This window comes from Chelon labrosus, assembly GCF_963514085.1.
Source record: "Chelon labrosus genome assembly, chromosome: 17".
NCBI lineage: Eukaryota > Metazoa > Chordata > Actinopteri > Mugiliformes > Mugilidae > Chelon > Chelon labrosus.
In genome coordinates, this window is record NC_140350.1 from 21,696,610 (window position 1) to 21,716,145 (window position 19,536).

Here is a 19,536-nt window from a genome sequence, read left to right on the forward strand (position 1 = left end):
TTCTGGTGTTCGGAAGGAGAGCTGGTCTTCATTTGACATTTACCTTCCAATCAGTCACGAAAGACTGAGGATAGTGATGGAATAAAATGCAATGGAATAAGTTTCAACGTCTGCTCGTACAAAGACATTAACATTTCAGGTGAGATTAGCTGAGATTTTGATCTAGATATAATTGGACGTAATATTTTAACTTTAAGGATTCATCAAAATAAAAAAGAAGGTCTGAAGGCATAAACAATCTTCCCCATTTCAAGCATGAGGGGGGAAGTTAAATGTGTCTGTGCTCAGGTAGCGAGCCGTGGTGAGGGTGAAAGTAGATGCTGCTGGCATTAAATTAAAAATTCAAAAGACTTCAAAGAGCTTAGTTTGAATTTTATTGATCGGCCAAAGCTTTTCAAGTGCATTATTGGCCAAAAGTGTAATAATACCATAAGGCAACCAGTGAATGCGGCAGATATTGCTGCTTCATATATTCATACGCCGGGGATTTACATTTAAATTTGAGCATTTACAGTAAATCGTGCGGCACAGTCGCAGCGCGCTGCCAAATAATACGGAGGGGAGACTGCAATGCAAGTGTGCCAAGAAAACAGAGCATTCCTTTATCACCTGTCAGCCTCCATGTATCATCAGCTGAATAAAGCCGGCTCTCCGACCAGAGCAAAAAGTCTTTTGGTAGCCGTTTTCATGTGCAGGCACACTTTTTGGACTGTCAGTGGAGCAAAATAATTACACAGCTAGAGAAATGTGCACTTACGATAGCTTATTAAAGCAGCAGAGCGGCGCATTATGCAAAGACAACCTAATAGATAAAATGAGACAGCTGTCAGTCAGGAGAGCGGCTATTCATTCCAGAGACATAATCGGGCCACGATACACGAGTAGGTTTTGCTCCTTTTGCTGCAGTCAGTTTACCAGTGAGTGTCTTTCTTATTTATAGATTTAATGCTACTTATGCAAACGAGTTTAATTTAGTAACAAGAACAGCAAAGACGGAAAAGGAATGTCCTAGTTGTGCAACGTGAAGATGGCCGTCATCTAAAACACCACACTGCACAACACAATCACTTTTAAATTAAACTGAGGCGCTATAAAGCCTCCGCCCATTTCTACCACTAGTCCTGGTCTCAGCGTTACGTAAAACACGGCCTTGGCGGCAGAAAGGGAAACAATAAATCCAGCGGTTGAAGCGCCCCTGCCGAGCCCGGCGGCTCCTCCTTTGACGACGCCCCACATTGTGCCCCGCCTCCTCCTCCTCCTCCTCCTCCTCCCGCCCGCCGCCCTCCACCTTTGTCTTGCTCCCCGAGCTCACAGCGAGCCAATCCTGGCCCTTTTCTTCAGGAGCGACTCTTCAACAGAGCTGTTGCCGTTAAAGCATAATAAATTACAGGCCTCTCTTGATCTCTTCAAATGCAGAACATACACGCTCATACGTGAAATCCTCTGTGAAGGGTTTGTTTAGGTCAAACTAGTATTTTTAAACACTTTTACACTCTGAATGAGTCCAGGTTATATTCACACGAATGAGAAAATTGATACTTTTCATTAACACGATTGGTGCATTGTTTTTTTTTCCTCTTCAAGTCCAGAGCGGTTCCATCACTACATCACCTCATAGTGAAGATGTTTAAATTCCAGACTACCTTCTACTAGAATCTACCTTCTAGAGTCTAGAATCAAAACCAGGGATGTCCCAATCGCCATCGAGGCTGATCCAGGCATTGTTTAAATGGTCGGATCGGTATCTGGCTTCAGCCAAGCCTTATCTTTTATAATGATGCCCCAGTAGCATCAAAACTGCTTCTTCCACTTCTGTTTTAATGGAGGTTGGCTAGCCTCAAAGCTGCCAAACAAAACCAAGAAGATGAAGAAGAGGAATCAAAATCTGCTGTGTCTGCTGTGGTATGGAGTCAGTTAGATAGAAATGTATAAATTGTACAATGTGGATGTTAGACGAGGTGGTAGCAGGAGATCGTCATTCAGTACTACCACCTTGAATCACCACCAAAAAGACTAAAAAAAAATACGGTAAACGTTCAGGCAAAGACTGCACCCAAATATGCAACAAACACTGAACGCTACGTTTAAAATAAGAGAAAAGTCTCCTCGAGACAGCGTCAAGGAGAAAAATATTCCAGAGAGGGTTAGGGAGTTTAGGGAGTTGGATGACCGGAACATCTCTGGAGGCCAAGGTATGTGCTACCCTCTCCACACTACATTAACTTCGACAACCTTAATTATTGGACTTAATATGGTCTCATAGTGCAAACGTGATCTAGGAGAAAAAGCAAAAGAAGAAAAGCCTTTATGGATTTCCAGTAGAGGACATTTTGTTTCTCTAAGATTGGATCGGGACTCGGATCGGCCGGTAATCGATATTAAAAGAGCGGATCAGGGAAAAACCTTGATCAGGACATCTCTAATTAAAACAGTGCCATTTTGTTACCTAATATATTGAAGGCCTTCATTCTACAACCGCTCAAATCATAGATTGAAGTTGAATAAATGAAAGATTTCATAAAGTTAGAAGGTTTCCTCATTTAGACGTGGAAATATCTCAACAAGCCTTCAACCAAATACACCTTCCTTCAATAACAGACACTCATACTTTGTAGGTTTTCTCCCCGAGGTGCCATCGTTAATTACACTCAAGCTCAACTCACTTTCTGTTATGGCAACAGCCACTCCCTCTCATCGCCTCGACGGCGCTACCTCGCAACCACCTGCGACCAAGCCGGCACAAAAACACCATTTATTTTGATCAGTCCGACCTCACCCGTGTTCACATGCGATTTCCACACGGGCAGGAGGAAGAGCAGCAGCGGGGCCCGGTTTATATGCGGCTCCCTTATTAGATTGCGGGCAGGGTTTTACAAGTTAATTAGATCACGTTTGACGCACCGGTTTGAGCCAGCGGTCCACAGAGTCTGCGTCCGCCGTCAAATCAGCGGCTTCTGGATGCGTCCGCGTTTCATCTCGTCTCTACGCCGTTACCTCCCAGCGACATAAGAGAAACCGGCTACGTGATGTTTTCAAAAGCACACTTCGCCTTCTTTAAAAAGTAAAAGCACATCGTCTGGAATTTGAAGTGATTTGGCCGTTTCGAAATGAAGAGTTACACATTGCAAGAGCGTTAATCCTGTTAAACACAAACCCAATTTTGTCATAAGTGAAACTATTTTATTTTACACTTATTATATTTTTCTTTCCAAGTTAAATGGTCTTGATTTCGCTGCTTCTGTACACATTTGAATGCGCGGCGAGGCTAAAGAGCTCCGCATGTCTAGAATGAGAATGTAGAAGCAGCTTCCACATTACCTCAGGAGCACATTTTCATTAAGTTTACACCTACGGATTTTTTCAAAATTTTTAAATATCCGAGACTTTACCACTGTCTGAGTTTGTGCCATCCGAGTCTGAATTAAGTCATGTCTTATTTTTGCTGGCACGAACTGAAAACTCTTACGGAGCCACAGCGGATGCTCGCCTCCAGACAGCGCTCGCTGACAATCGTGCCAATTTAGAAAGTAAACAAGTGCACAGAAAACTGCATATGGTGCACATCTCGCCTTGTTCCCTTCTCCCAGAAGACGCGCTCATTTTCTATTATTTTTTTTTCTCTTCTTCACACAAAGGCAGAGGCGACTTGGCACCTGAGGAAACGAGCCAATCACAGAGTCCCCGGGATGAGCTAACTGCCGTTGCTTGGCATTACATCATGATGGTGAGTCACTCCCTGGGATTAAGAGACAGTAGAACACATGCCCGAATACACCGAGGCCCCGGCTCTTTACGACGGCTCAGCCGAAGTGAAGCGAGAAGATGGATGTGCGATTGTCGGGGAAAAAAAACACACGGAACCCGGTCCGGTCTTTGTGCTCACGGGGTGCATCAGATAAACAGCGCGAGAGGAGAATAATCCTCGCGTCGGCCTCTGAGCTGCAGCAGGTAAACCGTGTCAGACAGCTCGGGCAGACTGCGCCGACACATGAGTTTATGTGGTGCGCCGCCACAAAAACAAAAGAAAGCACACCGCCTGAGGCCACCGACACATCCCTAAATATCAGCGGTGACCTGCAAATATAGGGCACGTCCCCCGAATGTATCTCATGAGTCAACAAGCTGAATATTTTAACATTATTCATGATCACATTTCAGAACACTGTCAGTATCTGAGCCTTGGTACTGTCAAAAACATTTTATTCAAAAATATACTTTGCAGTTATTGTTCTTTCTCTTAAATAATGAATCCCCAACCGCCTGCAGCCCCTCTCAGAATTAATCACCAGCTGCCAGATGAATGTATACCTTTCTTTTTTTTGCCCTGTGCAAGCAGTAAACTGAAAACCGAGGTCAACATGGACATTGAAGAGATTTCTATAGGGAGGGAAAGAAATAAGATGAGGCTAGTTAAGATAATTGGGAACAGGATCCGGAGATTCATCAAAGCAGTGCATCAAGAGACATTCGATAAGAAAGAGGAATTTTTAAAATCTGTGCCACAATCACTGCGAATTGTGTGGAAGAAACATCGCCGCGTGCATCTCCGACGAGCAACAATTATCCCCGCAGACAGCAGGTGTACAGGAAAATGAGCTGCCTCTCCAGGTGGTTTGAAAAGCAGGGTTTCCGGGGAGAAAATCCTGCCCGAATTGCAGACGAATGCAGCAGGTGCGATATCGGCCAGGCTGCTGAAATCCTGGAACAAACTGCCTTAGACCGTTTTACACTTTTATGAGTCCCTGAGCCGCTGCACTGGCAAAGTAAACCCCCCCACACACACACTCAGCCTCGCTTCATCTCAGTAAAGAGGTGAACGATTTCTGTATTTTACGCAATAAATCTAACTTTTAAACAACTTGCACATACATCGCAGCAGGCATAACATTACGACCACTGGCAGAAGAAGTGAATAACATTGACCATCAATGTTCTGCTGGGAATCTTCTGGACCTGGCATTCGTGTGCCACCCACCTAGACCAGACTAGGCATCCCCCCACCCCATAGCAATGACGCTCCTTGCTGGCAGCAGCCATCCCCAGCAGGATGCAGCCTGACACAGGCAACTAACACGCAAGGAACAACTAAAAACATGAAGACCAGGACAAGGTGTTGACCCGGCCTCCAAATTCACTAGATCCCAAACTGATCAAGTATCTGTGGAATGATCCACAGAGGCCCCTCCCCTCAAAGGCCCCCACACTAACAACATTGTGTTGCCAGACACCACAGGACACCCTCAGAAGGCCCGTGTCCATTCTCTGAGGACCCCCAACTGTTTTAGGAGACCTACGCAACACTAGGAAGGTGGTCATAATGTTATGCTTGATTGGTGTATGAATTCTACAGGTTACTATTGGTAACACAGTCCTGCTACAAAATCCCAAACAACATGCCACTGGAGAAAATGAATGCAGAAGAACTAGTCATGCCTAATTGGGCGAAGGGTAAAATGGTTCACAACGGGTGTGGACCTAGTTTGAAATCTTCACGTGTGTAGCTGCTGCATCCCAGCTCAGCCTATAACTGTGCCTGGCCAAAATGGTTGCCAATGTGACCCGGTGGCAGCACCAAAGGAAAAGTAAAGCAATCAAAGGAATCACTGAGATTCACACACAACACACAGAGAAGTCATCATGGCACACTATAGGTACTGTACGGGACCCGAGGGGTGAAGTCGAGGAACAGGACGCTGTGTTTTGCCCTCATTCTGAGAAAACTTTTCACTGGTGCCAGACTCGTTGGACCCTGCAGACACACAGCCTTCTGCTTTCATCCCTTCAACTGCCTTCTGGGTCAGCATCGCGTTCTTTTGCACATCACCAACAAACCTGTTGATACCCAAGTCTTTTGTAACGCTTCAAGCCAGGCAGGTTTCCAAATCCTCAGTGGAGACGCATATTTCTAATGCGGCGTTATGTCCCAAGACTTCTCCAAGACTAACATTGTGTCTTAATCAGAAAACGCTACATTCAAAGAAAGGTCCAATTCAGAATATCCCAAAAGAATATGCCTGTTACACGACCTGTATCAAGTACAGAATATTCTAATTTTCAGAATAAAAGTAAAATATTATTATAGATGTAAATACACTGACTGCCATGCACAAACAATGGGTGGGTTTGATGCTCGTAACACACAGCTTGTGTGCTGATCTTTATAGGCGGTATAGATTTCTTCGGTAAGGTGACGCAGAGTCTAACGGCGTAACTGACGTGCACCTCCCTGTATGTGCCATCATTTCACACTGATAACTAAATAGCTAACCAACATCTACAGCCGACCAACACATGCAGCAGTTGCATGCGTTGGTTATGAGAGCAGAAGCACCGACAATCCGCCAAGTACACACGCATGACATCGCTGTCATTTCTCAGCACTTGACAGCTTAACTGAACAAAGGGACAATCACAAAACCTCCTCCTCTCTGCACTTTTGAGTCATGAAAGAAACACTGTCAGTAAGAAAATCGCTCAGTGCTGACGTGCGTATGTTTGAACCCTGATAATAAAATAAAGTAAATAAGTTAAAAAGGTTACTGCAGCTGAACCAAGGTCCTGTCTATCTGAGAATATCTGACTTTTAAATGCATTCCGCGTGTGAACGGGTGAAGTGATCTGCAAAGCAATGCACACCGATCAGCCACAGGATTATGACCACTGACATGAGAGGTAATTAACATTGACCATCTTGGGACAATTCAGCGTTCTGCTGGGAAACATCTGGACCTGGCATTCATTCATGTGGATGTTACATGTAGCACCCACCTAGACCAGACCAGACACCCCCACCCCGTAGCAATGACACTCCTTGATGGCAGCAGCCATCCCCAGCAGGATGCAGCCTGACACAGACACACACACAAAAACGCTTTAGGAACAACTCAAGGTGTTGACCTGGCCTTCAAATTCACCAGATCCCAAACTGATCAAGTATCTGTGGGATGATCCACACAAGGCCCCTCCCCTCAAAGCCCCCCCACCAACAACATTCTGTTGCCAGACATCACAGGACACCCTCAGAAGGCCCATGTTCATTCTCTGATGAGTCACGACTGCTTTGGAGGCAGAAGAGAGACCGTCACATTATTAGGAATGTGGTCATAATGTTATGACTGATCCAAGTATTTGAGTGTAAACACAAGACAACTGTGAAGTGTCTGTGACTTTCACAGACAGAAATACCATCTGTTCGCCAGTGCCAGTCCTAGGGGGAAGTAAGTTAGAGAAGTGACAGACTATAAATAAAACCGGGCCCCATGCTGACAATAAAGAAAACTGGAACATCAATACAAACAGTATCTATTCCAAATAAAAACCGGTGCTTGTAGTTCTCCAGGCGCTTCAAGGAGGACAGGGACACCACGCTGGGATTCTGTTACACAGTAATGTGGTCCATCGTCACCTTGGACACCCTTCCCAGGCTTGGCAGCCTCGGTGAAAGGAAAAAGGCAGGGTGCTGTGTGCCAGAGCGGGACGGATCACCAATGCTAATGTGGCAAAACATGGGGGGTGTTCGGCTAACAGGGCTCACGGCAAACACCTGAGCATCCACCACGATCCACCCAGGCAGAACCAGACCCAGAGAGATTTCACTTTGCTAAATGGGATCTTAGTTTACATAAAAATATAATTTAAATCTCTTAAATTTAATTTAGTTTTTACCAACTTTGAATGCATGAATGAGCAGAAACTGTGTCCTACAAGTCTACAGGTGCATTAAGCCAATATCAAAGTCTTTCTAATTTTGATTTTACCAGGTTGTCTAAACCTAAAAACTGTGTGATATTAGCTTTAATTGTGCAATGAATCTATCTACTGTAGATTATATTGTGATTTCTTGGATAAGAGCATGAGCTACCCTTCAGACTAAGGAGGCATCTTGTGGAAAAACCTTCCTTCATACCAAACAGGGTAGCCTTCAGTGTGTTACTTTATCAATTGTGCAGCTAGGTGCAAGGAGCAAATGCTGTATTCAAGTTGGCGCATCAACGTCGAGGTCAGCGGCAAAGGGCGAGGACGGAGGGGGCGTCCTCCACAACAAACATCTCCTTTTTGTTGTTTTTTTTTTTCCATTTTTCTTCTTCTCCCCCCACATTCAGTTCTCTATAGGACGCCTCGGGAGCCCGCACAATGCAAATCACTCACGGCCCCTATTCATGCGCTGATTAATATGCAAAGACAGCCCGTCCCCATCTAACAGTCGGAAGAAATGTAACAGCCGGGCCGAGTCGTTTCGAACTTGTCTGGTCGGAGCCGTCAGCGCTTTTGGATCCAGAACACGCGCCGTTCTGTCATTTGGGGATTCTCAGACGCTCGCTAACGACCAACATCTTTGCCTCTCTTTGTTCGTTACAGGATCAAAAGTTAGTCCAGTGGCTCATCAACAGTTTGGCGGTGCAATAGATAATTTGGGGATTACCATTCCAGATAATGTGCAGTCATTTATTATCCGTTTCATTGATCATATTTCAATTCAAGCAAGATATTGAGTAACTTCAGCCATGATACAATGAATTCCAACATCTCTGTGGCCACTGAAAAACAAAGACAAGTCTAGGTCATGTTTAGTTGCACCTAAAAAGGGGCAGAAATGGCAAAATGTGCATAATATGTTTTGCAAAACAAGTTTCACTTTGAGATATTATGCAAAACATGGATGCAGGTTAAATCCAAGGGTGTGGCCGCTGCGGTCAGAGCGGCTCCTATACGGAGGGGATCGCTTGATTGCGAGAAGCTGTGAGAAATTACAACAAAGTGCGTGCATGTCACTTTGAATGTGGACCGTGGCGCAACTTTTCTGAGCAAAGTTTAAGATCCAGAGCCTCGGTTTATTCGGAGCGCAGACCAAAAAACGCCTTATAATTTTCCCTTGTTTGGCTGCTTTTTCCAGTTCCCCCTCAGTCAAAAATAGCCTGTATTATTTTCATAGTGGCTTTGAACTCACCACAGCAGTTAAAAGCCCCATATGTTAGCCATTTAGGATTTGTGTATTTTCTCCTTCAAAACGTTAAGTTAAACTTCTTTTTTTAGAGTTCTGGCTCCGTGCTTGAAGTGCAAACACACGGTTTTAGATTCAGAGGATCATTAAGCGAAGTTCAGCATTTGCATGTTTTTTTGTTTTGCAGCCATCCTCCTTTATCTCAAGGCACATGGCTCTGCTCTCCTCGCCTCTGGGGAACGGCACATGCACATCACTGGGCGCTCGGACCGACTTGATGCTCCGGGCGCCAACGAAATGAGGAAAAACCACAGAGGAGTCCAGTCCGAGCGAATGGTCTGCGAGTCAGTCAGATGCCGAAACGCCACACGGCAGTTTGTAATACCACAAACGAGGACACAGCTACGGAAAGTTAAGACAATTTTCAGCCTCCGTCTTGACAACCGCAAAGCATCAGCGGAATCATCCCAAAGTAATCTGTCAGGAATGTCAGCTTGCGCGTATCTGATTGGCCGACGCCGGATGACGCCGCTTTTGGAAGATGGCAAATCCAGTTTGAACTTCTTGGCAAGACAACCCTGCACTGGTCAGGAGATAAATCAGCAACAGCAGCACGCCACCAAGTCAGGCCAAAAAAAAAAAAATCTAAACTCGTACCGTGAAAAATCAGTTATGCTTCTTTGCGAACCGCAGTCCTCACTCCAAAATATGTGCAGCAAATAATCCCCGTTACAATCCTCTATCGCTTTCGGATTGCAAACTGACGACCACAGAAGTCAAGATCTCTGCATGTGTCCATTTCAAAAAATTAAAAATCCAAAAAATAGATTGGATCTGGGCCATGATTCAGTCATGTCTCAGAAGGTGGCGTGGGGCCGACGTTCTAATGTTTGTTGCTAGCCTCAAAATTTAATTATCACTGAACCGGAACAGAAAGAGGAAATCAATAAATGTAATTAAACTGCTCAGGCCTCAAACTGTGTGATACTGTCATTACCCCCCCACACACACACACACCCACACACCCGGGGTCTATCAAATAATGCGATCAATTTATCTGAATTTCTCCCTCTTGCTGGAACAAGGCAGAGCTTAGGCACCGTTGTCTAATTATCTCCCTCTGTGTCCCCCCCTTCTGAGGTGCAGTAAATTGCGGGGTGGTGGTGGTGGGAGGTCGTGAATCGTACGGTCGGAATGGACAAGTGTTCTGGCCGGGCCGCGGCAGTGACGGGACGACCCGGCGTTTGAGGGTGAAGAAGCACGGTCAGAAATATGAAAACTATTCGGTGAAACTTCATCAATGTCGTTTGTTCTGCTCCGCACATTAAACATCCAGACGGGGTGTAGCCCAGCACAAACATATTCAATAGTTTGTTGGGCGGAAAGTTGTTGTTTTTTTTCCACCCTCCACAGTAAAATGTCAATCCCAGAACAGATCTTGGTCAATATTTCCCAAAAGCAAAATCTAAAGGTCTCTCTGTTAAAAAAAAAGTTAAATATCATGTTAAACCAGGCGTTTATAACAAATATCAACAATATGCCTCAGAAATCCTGCATGGCTCAAGATTTTCCAAACATTTAAAGGAAGGATCTTTGGTGACATGAGTACCAATGGCTGAATGAAACCTCACTGCTTTTCTTGTCAAACTAAACAGCCTGAACGGAGGCACAATGGAGAAGTTGAAACCCGAAGTTAGAATAATTATTCTTGTGCAATTTAATGAACACTGAATTAAATCTATGTTATTAAATCTAACCATTCTCCCTCCCTCCCTCCCTCCCTCCCTCCGGTGACCCTTGAGGGCCCTTAAACTCAACTTGCAGCACTCACTTGGAAGTCTATAGAAAAAGGGGGCAGATGCTGGGAGGAGAGAATGGTGCGGGTGGCGGGAGGGGTGCGGGGCTTAAGGGGGTGGGGGCAAGAGAAAAAAAAACGTGTCCCCTCCCGCCCTACATAACCGTGGGAGCTCTGGGATTGGGTCCCATTGAATACATTGAGTGACTATTCAGTCGTCCTGAATGGATGACGAATTTCCTCCTGACCAGCCGATTTAAAAAAAAACAAAAAAAAACACTACGATCGAATCAGTGTGGCTGTGTCAACATCGCCTTTGCGCACAGAAACGCGCCCTGCTATTAAGTTCTGAACAACAGGGTCGCGTCGGGGATAGACAGAAAACCATGGAAACGGGGGGGGGGGGGGGGGTTAGGTCACACGAAGGAGGTCAGAGGCTGTTAACCTGTGTGATCAGAGCAGGGATGAAGAAAAAAAAAAAAAGAAGCTACACTGACACATCAGCACCGAACACTGTGCCAAATTGGTCGACGGCGCGAGTGAAATGTCAAACCGCATGCATCCCATCCAGGGAGTTGAAAACCTCAAATCTCGCAAGGATAATCTTAAAAATGTATCGCGGTATGAAATAAAAACGAGCTCGTTTTCGGCGACTGAAACAAAGCATCCCCCGCGAAGAGCGAGCGACTCTCCGGACACTCCATCCTCGGTGCGTCACGGCTGCCCGGCGCAAGCGAGAACGCCAGGGGTGGACTTCTGGGCCGGAATACGCGCAGTTTGCTTTAACTTATTGCACGTTTGCGGCCAAAACGGCGACTTAATGCCACCGGAGTCAAATATCTGTTGGTATAGGAGGTCTAAGAAAATAAAAAATATATAATAACGCGTCCCTCTGCAACACCAGAGCCAGCAACCCTCTCCAGTCACAGACAGTTGAGCGCACATAAAAACGCAGCACGTGTGGGAGATTTTCACTAAAATTGCACATTATAGCCAGAGAGGAGAGTAAGCTGGATCAGAGAGAGAGAGAGAGATAGAGAGATAGTGGTGTGCGCACACTACTTCTGATTATCCTAAATGCACCGAGGAGAGAGGCTCCTGGGGGGAAACTGGGAATAAACTGAGAAAAGCGGTTTTTGCGCACAGATCTAAAACGCTTCCACCTGCGAGAGGAACTTTTGGCATGACCGTGGTGATTGTTTTTTTTGCAGGGCACATGCTCTAACCTAATAATATGACACTGTCCGGAGTCAGCGACAAGGATGCCGCCGGTGGGACCAGAGGATGCTGCTCCAGAATCGACACCGCTCGGCCTGCGTCGCGCACACAGACTCGCTTCGGAAATAATCCCCGCGCAACCTGACCTGATCTCTCCAATGATGAAGAAGAAGAAGAAAATAAAAAATCTCACCTGCACATCCAATGAATAGCAATCCCCAGATGAGGTCCCTTATTTGAAGCATTGTAATGTGTCACAGATATTCTCCTTGAAGAAGCAGACGCACTTTTTTAAAACAAGCGAGGAGTCTCTGCCGAGAGGAGGAGGAGGAGGAGGCGCAGGAGGAAGAAGAGGAGGAGGCGGAGGAGGAGGGGGGTGCAATAAACGGTATATAGATCAGCCTTCCCGGGGACAACAACTGCAGCCGGACGGATTTTTGGTCCTTGTCGCTACCCGTGTGTTCGCGCCGCGGCACAGTGAGTGGCAAGCAGCAGCCGTAGCACGCAATCGCGCACACACACGCATGCACTCGGAGGATACCAGCACGAATTACTCCGCCCGGTAGGCTTTAGCTTTACCCACACACAGAGAAAGAGAGAGAGGGAGAGAGAGGGAGAGAGAGAGACACACACAGAGGGGGCGGGCTGAGGTGAATGCAGTAACAAAGTAGTGCGCGGAGCCAGTCCATGGAGACACCAGATGGTCACCAGGGGCTCTAATTCGGATTACCGGCTAACACTCTGGTTTGGAAACAAACAGAGCAACGTACTTATTTTAAACTGAGGACTAATTAAAAAAAAGTGTGGCTCAGATTGTTAAGCACATAACCTAATTATGTATATATAAAAATAAAAAAGTGATGACAAATGACTAAATTATATTATATATAAATAAAAAAAAATGCATTTTATTTAAGAATGTTTAGGCATTTGGATTTGGGGATTTGTGGTGCATTGTTTTCTGAATAACGCGGCAGTTCCCAGGCTTTCTTTCCGTCATTCCTCGCTCATTTTGCATGGGAGGCATTTTTAAGCCCCACCTGTCCTCCATCACCCCAAAACAAACTCTAACAAAAGAGAAGCAAAGTGTGAAATTATCAGAGGAGCGTCAAATTTACATATAAATCGATAACACTTGTAGATTCTGTATTTTTTCGGTTTAGAACATTGGCCGTCTTGTGACAATCTGTGCTTGTGCATTCGTGCGGATGTTACTTAGACATGTAGCACCCACCTAGACCAGACCAGGCACCCCCCACCCCATAGCAATGACACTCCTTGATGGCAGCAGAAAATGATTTAGGAACACCTCGGCACAAGGTGCTGACCTGGCCTCCAAATTCACTAGATCCCAAAGTATCTGTGGGATGCTCAAAGCCCCCCCCCCCCCCCAACAACATTCTGGGAGTTCAGGGGAGGGGCGGCACAGTGGAGAGGTGGTTAGCACTGATGCCTCACAGCGAGAAGGTCACTGGTTCGAATCCTTTCTGTGTGTGCATGTTCTCCCTGTGTCTGCGTGGGTTCTCTCCGGGTTCTCCGGCTTCCTCCCACCGTCCAAAGACATGCTCGTTAGGTTAATTGGTGATTCTAAATTGGCCGTAGGTGTGAGTGATTGTCTGTCTCTCTGTGTTAGCCCTGCGATGGACTGGAGACCTGTCCAGGGTGGACCCCACCTCTCACCCAAAGACAGCTGGGATAGGCTCCAGCAGACCCCTGCGACCCTTTACAGGAATAAGCGGGTATAGAAGATGAATGAATGAATGAGTTCAGGGGAGACCTGCACAATACTAGGAGGGTGGTCATAATGTTATGCCTGATCGGTGTATGTAGCACAGTGGGTTTAAGAGAAACAGAATTTCACACCTCTGTATGTTTTTATTAACATAATGTGGACAATAAACACGACTTGAATGTTAAATAAATAAAGAGAAAATAAAAGTGCAATTGTGTTATCGCTTGTGCGACTTGTGCAAATGAATTCTGCGAGAACAATGAACAAGTCAAGAACGATATATGTCTGTTATCACAGCATCAGTGACTGGAATTTGTCCTCCATTGCAGGTTTGACTAATCATTGATCAGCATCGAGCCCACAGCTGTACTTTGTTTTCAGTGAAGCAACAGCTTAGAAGCCCGGTTCACAGAGATTCAGCCGCTAAATAAACACAAGATTTAAAAAAAGTCCACCTGGCGAACGTCAGTTTCAATACCTACATTTCACTCTAATTTGTCTGCCTGTTATTTAGCGCTGGTGGTGCACACAAGGCAGCCTGCAGCTGGTTGAGCTGAGCTACTTTGCTCCAAACTATTTCCTGCTGTTGCTGAACACAACGTTTAGGAGGCTGCATGCCGTTAAAGAACGGTCAGATAAAGCAAAATGTTGAACTCTCCATCTCCAACCTTGCACCTTTTCCATGCACTGTCCATCTTTTCTGTATCCTTCAAATTCCAAACCCGCCCTACGTGTCCAGCAGGGATGTAGAATGAGATAGCATGACATACAGTGCTGCTGACACACAAACATAGATCAGCCCAAATCCAGTTTGCGATTTGTCAGAACTCGATAACACTGTCAGAAACTAGTGTGGCCCTGTATTGTGTGAGTTTGTGCAGCCTGCGATCTCCAGTCTGCTTTAAAAAAAGTCATAAAACATGTCATGAGGCCACAAACCTGCAAGCCAAGGTGAGACCAGTCCAACTGTTAGCGGTTAACAGCCTGGTTATGTGAGGGAACCACTCAGTGTGGCTAATTCAGACTGATCAAGCCTCATTTTAGCTGCTGCTGAACTTTGGAACCACTTACTGTTGCTCTACAAATGTAGCCCACCAGAGCCAGTCAGATGAGGTAGAATAATTAGACTGAACACTTTCAACCTGATTCAGTTCAAACCTCTCTTTTAAAATTTTAAATTGGACTATGGACTACATGCAGTCAAGCAGAACGGCTTTCTGTTTAGGTGTTTGGCCACACATCCAAAGGAAAAACACAAAAAACAGTAATTTGTATTTGCCAACCTGAGTTGCTGCTCTGTTGTTTCCTGTCCACCGTTTGCTGCTCACCATGTGGTTCAGAAAATCCTCAAACACTGTCAGTGCTGGGAGAAAGGCAAGGCTGTGACAAATCTAAAGTCGGCGTTAATCTTTTTAGGACCATTTAAAAGTACATTACAAAACACACTAGCTTGTAACGTTCACTTCTATGTAAAACTAGTGTGAAATTCACACTCACTGCCATGTTTCCTGTGTTTTAGCTGCTGCCATTTCTCACCTGTCCACCAGGGGCCCTCAGTGGACCCCGCACCTCATTAACTCACAGGTGTGAAGCAACTGTTTAGGGAATTAACTTGTATCATCCTTTCTTTAATACCAACAGTCTATCCGAAGCTAGTAAAACACCTGCATAATTAACATGAAGGTACATGCATTACTACTACACCATGTAGATTTTTCTATTTTTGTTCAACATTAAGAAGTGCCCACTCAAATAAACACAGCTCATTCAACTGTTGTTTCTGGTTAGCAGTTACTTATCTATCTTGTCGTTTTAAAAATGAAATGACTGCTGTGTCGAACGAGCTAGAACAGTTTTGTAGCTGGGCCCTATTTAAGCTAAGTTAAACTAACAGTCAAATGCAGATAACAGAGCAGCAACCTCGTGTAGGGTAAGCAATTTCTTCTGAATTGTCATTGTAGCCATTTGTAGTCTCTGTAAGATTATAAGAAGTTGACTTAAACATTTCTGACGTAACTGCTTAAGTTCTTGAACTAGCGGATGTTACCCATTAGTGTAGCATTAGCATAGCTTAGGCTAAGAAGTGTTATTGCAAAAGTAGGCTGCAGTCCGTTCCTGATTTGGTTTTAGCTTGTTTGGCTCGACTTAAGCTTCGGTTTTCAGGGTGAATGCCAAACTCACATTTTTAACTGGAATTTCTCAAACGCATCCTGCAGCTGTGGGTTAAGCTAAAACAGTGGTTTAGCTGGGTCCTGTTTAAGCTAGAGCTAAAATGCTCAACAATGCAACAGTGGTTTAGCTGGGTCCCATTTAAGCTAGAGCTAAGCTAGCTGTCAAATGCTCACAAGACAATAGTGGTTTACCTCGGTCCTATTTAAACTAGAGCTAAGCTAGGTGTCAAATCCTCACAACACAACACTGGTTTAGCTGGGTCCTATTTAAGCTAGAGCTAAGCTAGCTGTCAAATGCTCACAACAGAGCAGCAGCTTCATGAAGGATAAGCCATCCTTATGAGCTGTAATTGTGTTTATAGTTTCTGTGAATTTATAAAAAGTTGACTTAAACTTTTCTGAAGTAACTGCTGACATTCCTTAACTACAAGAAGTTACTCATTAGCACAGGCTAAAAAGTGTTATTGCAATCGTAGGCTGCAGTCTGCTCCTGAATTGGTTTTAGCTAGTTTGGCACCACTTAAGCTTCAGTTTTCAGGCTGAATGACAAGCTCACATTTTCAACTGGAATTCCTCAAACCCATCCTGGAGCATAAATGACATCTCTTCTGCCCATTTTGTATGTTTACTCTGTTGTGAATACCAATATTGTTGTTAGCCAACTAGCTAATCCACCATGTTTACTCACAAGCAAGAATGTGCACCGGTTAGCAGGAGAGCACCGAGCTTCTGTTCTTCACCGGTCTGAATTGCTCACTCAAGTCGAGGAGTGACTTCCTTTGTCATGCGCATTTAGCGGACAGCTGTGTGTTTTTACACATCCCGCACACATAGGGCAACGTTAGCATTTATATGCCAGAATGCTTGACCACCTGAGGATCGTAAGGCCTTTTTAGTTGTGTTTTCCGTTTCCCTTGTCTCCAAAAAAAAACGTCCTCTGGGCTAAAATGCCCAGCAGCAGCTAGTTGCTTACATTGCCTGCAGTGTCCTGCTAGCCAAGCAGTGTGCAGAGAATTTATCAGAATTTTGTGGGATGTGTGTAAAGTGGAGGTTTTCTGCCCTGACCTTGTGGTTCATGGAAAAAAAAAAAAAATAGAGGCACTTGTACATTGAATTCTTGTATAAGGTTGTTGTTGTTGTTCCATGCAGTCTTAGCCACGAGCCTGAGCTTGGAGCCTGGAGGGGGAAAAAAATCATTCCCATCACACAGGCACAAAAGAAATGCTTAAACTCGCAGCCTAATTAGTGCACTCCTTCTGAAAATAGGACACTGTCTGCAGTTCGATACCAAAGTCTCCTTGAACTGGAAAGTGCGCAGTTTATCTCAGCTAAAGTGGAGAAATGTTAGATTCCTAATGTCCTTATTTAGTGAAGATCTGTTCTCAGAGAAGACTGCAGGAAACGGCCATTAAAAGGGATAAAATACACGGCAGTGGGAGAGTACTGCTGCTAATTTCAAAGACATTTGGGGTAGAATCAAACCGTTTTCTATCGTGTGTCTTTCTCAAACTCTGAAGATCTGGCCACCAGCACAATTATATAGTTACGGATTAGTACTTTTTTGGCATTTGGGTCTAGATTGGGTGATCTGATGCGGGACTCCGTGGCGTCATCCTTTGAGAGAAACTGCCTTAAGTTTCCCGGAGTGTGTTGGTGTAAATGATGGTCCCACTAAGCCGTGCATTTTACTTCATTTTTTTATTTTATAACGAACACTGGCATAGGAAGAACACAGTGAGCTGAAAAAAAAAAAAAGAAACTGCTGTGAAAGCCGTGATTATGTCGCCATATAAATCACTGTACACTGTGTATCGTGAAAGCTATACGTCTCTATTCTTTGGCGCTTACGACACCCGGAGCCTAAAATCTGCAGGAGAATCAGGTCATCTAAGTGATTTATTTCCAGTTCTCTGAGGCATTTAGTGAGACATTTGGTGGATGTGCTTGGCTGCGGAGTCAATGGCGCAAAGCTTCCATCTGCAGGATTATGGTCTGAAATGATAAACTAATTGTGGCAATACTGTGTATAGTTGTGGCCTGGCATACAAATGCAGTCTCGGTTTATTTCTCATCGTGTGGCGTTTTAGCAGGTTGTGACGCCGTCTTCCTCCCTCTCACGCGCCGAATAGGTGCAGACGAACTGCGTTTCTTTGCCAGGGACGATGGAGGAAAGCAAAACCATGTTTACTCTAAGCCGGTTAAATCTGGATGTGTTCTCCCCTCTGTTGTAGTCTTTGATCAACGCTAAGTCAGCTTTGTTACACGAAAAAAATAAATATGTCGTACACAAACTGCGCTGTGTTTGACACAGGCATTACCACCTTTATTTTCCACGCCTTATTTCCTACTGTATGTGAATAGTTAAAATAGTTAAACATTAAATACGGTTCTGGGTTCAAATCCACCGGCCGACCGGGGCCTTTCCGTGTGGAGTTTGCATGTTCTCCCTGTGTCTGCGTGGGTTCTCTCCAGGTACTCCAGCTTCCTCCCACCGTCCAAAGACATGCTCGTTAGGTTCACTGCAGTGACCATGGTGATTCTAATTTGGCCTAAGGAGACCGGTGTACCCCGCCTCTCGCCCACTGACAGCTGGGATAGGCTCCAGCACCCCCAAGGCGACCCTCCAGTGGACAAGCGTTTACAGAAACCTTCTCGCCGTGAGGCATCAGTGCTAACCACCACGCCACTGTTCCCATCTTACATCTATTTGTTTTATTTTTTTCACTAATAGTCATCAAGAGTTTTTATTTATTTTTTTTATGTGCAACTGAGCTACTGTAACCAAGTAATTTCCCTTGTGGATCAATAAGGTCTATCTAAGTATAAGCCTAAGTTGCTGAGACTTACATTTTCAGAAAACGTGTAGAAACTGCAGTTAAACGCTTGAACTAGTGAACTAGTTTTAACTCCAACTATGGGCCTGCATCAGCGAGCGCAGAGCAGCATAAGGAGCCAAAAAAGACATGAAAGCGATCTGGAAAAAAAAAAAGCAGCTAGGGCCAGATGGAAGGTATCTACACTGGGGCTGATTGGGGAATGGGAAACAGGTGAGGCGGGTGTGGGGGAGGAGGGGGGGTCAGGTGACTGGAAGTCTGAGGTCACCTGGGTGAACGGAATGTGACAGGAGGCCGGGGGGAAAAGGTGAAAACAACACAGGAGCTGTGAGAGGGGATACGTTAGAGACCTCTTAGCTTCTCATTTACATCTTTTCATTTTTTTAATTCTTTAATCTTTGTATTTCAAATTTAAACATCCAAGTTTTTCTTTACGAGTCAGGTGCACTTGGACAGATCAAACTTTTACGGTGCATTTAATCTTGTAATGCAGACAGTGACTACTGGGTCAGGGTTCTCTGCTGCAGTCTTAACAATATTCAGAGTAGGCTGAAGTAATATTACCACTTTGCAAACATTGCGTAAGCACACTGCTTGATGCTACAGTGTTATGGTTAAAAATAAAAAATAATCTGAAGGATAAACTAACATTTTGTCTTTACACGCACCATTAACGTTCATCACATCTGTCATATTTGACATTTTAGTGGAAAAATTACTTAGATTTTCCTTGTTTTTTCAGTTTCACTTCAATATTTCACAATGTGTAATGGCATAGAGACAAAGAAAATGCATTTTAGAATTGAGTTGGGTCAAGAACACTCAAAGTACAAATATATATATAT

General features: G+C 44.7%; 1 protein-coding gene across 2 annotated transcripts in view; it reads right to left on the reverse strand.

Moving 5' to 3' along the window:
• Positions 1-12,498, reverse strand: part of ncam1a (neural cell adhesion molecule 1a) — a 280,059-nt gene extending 267,561 nt beyond the window's left edge. For both annotated transcript variants that reach the window (XM_084564733.1, XM_084564734.1), the window contains exon 1: positions 12,148-12,498. In XM_084564733.1, the coding sequence (XP_084420859.1) occupies positions 12,148-12,199 (52 nt within the window). In that variant the 5' untranslated portion in view covers positions 12,200-12,498. The remainder of the gene's footprint in view (positions 1-12,147) is intronic.
• Between the last annotated feature and the right edge of the window lie 7,038 nt (positions 12,499-19,536).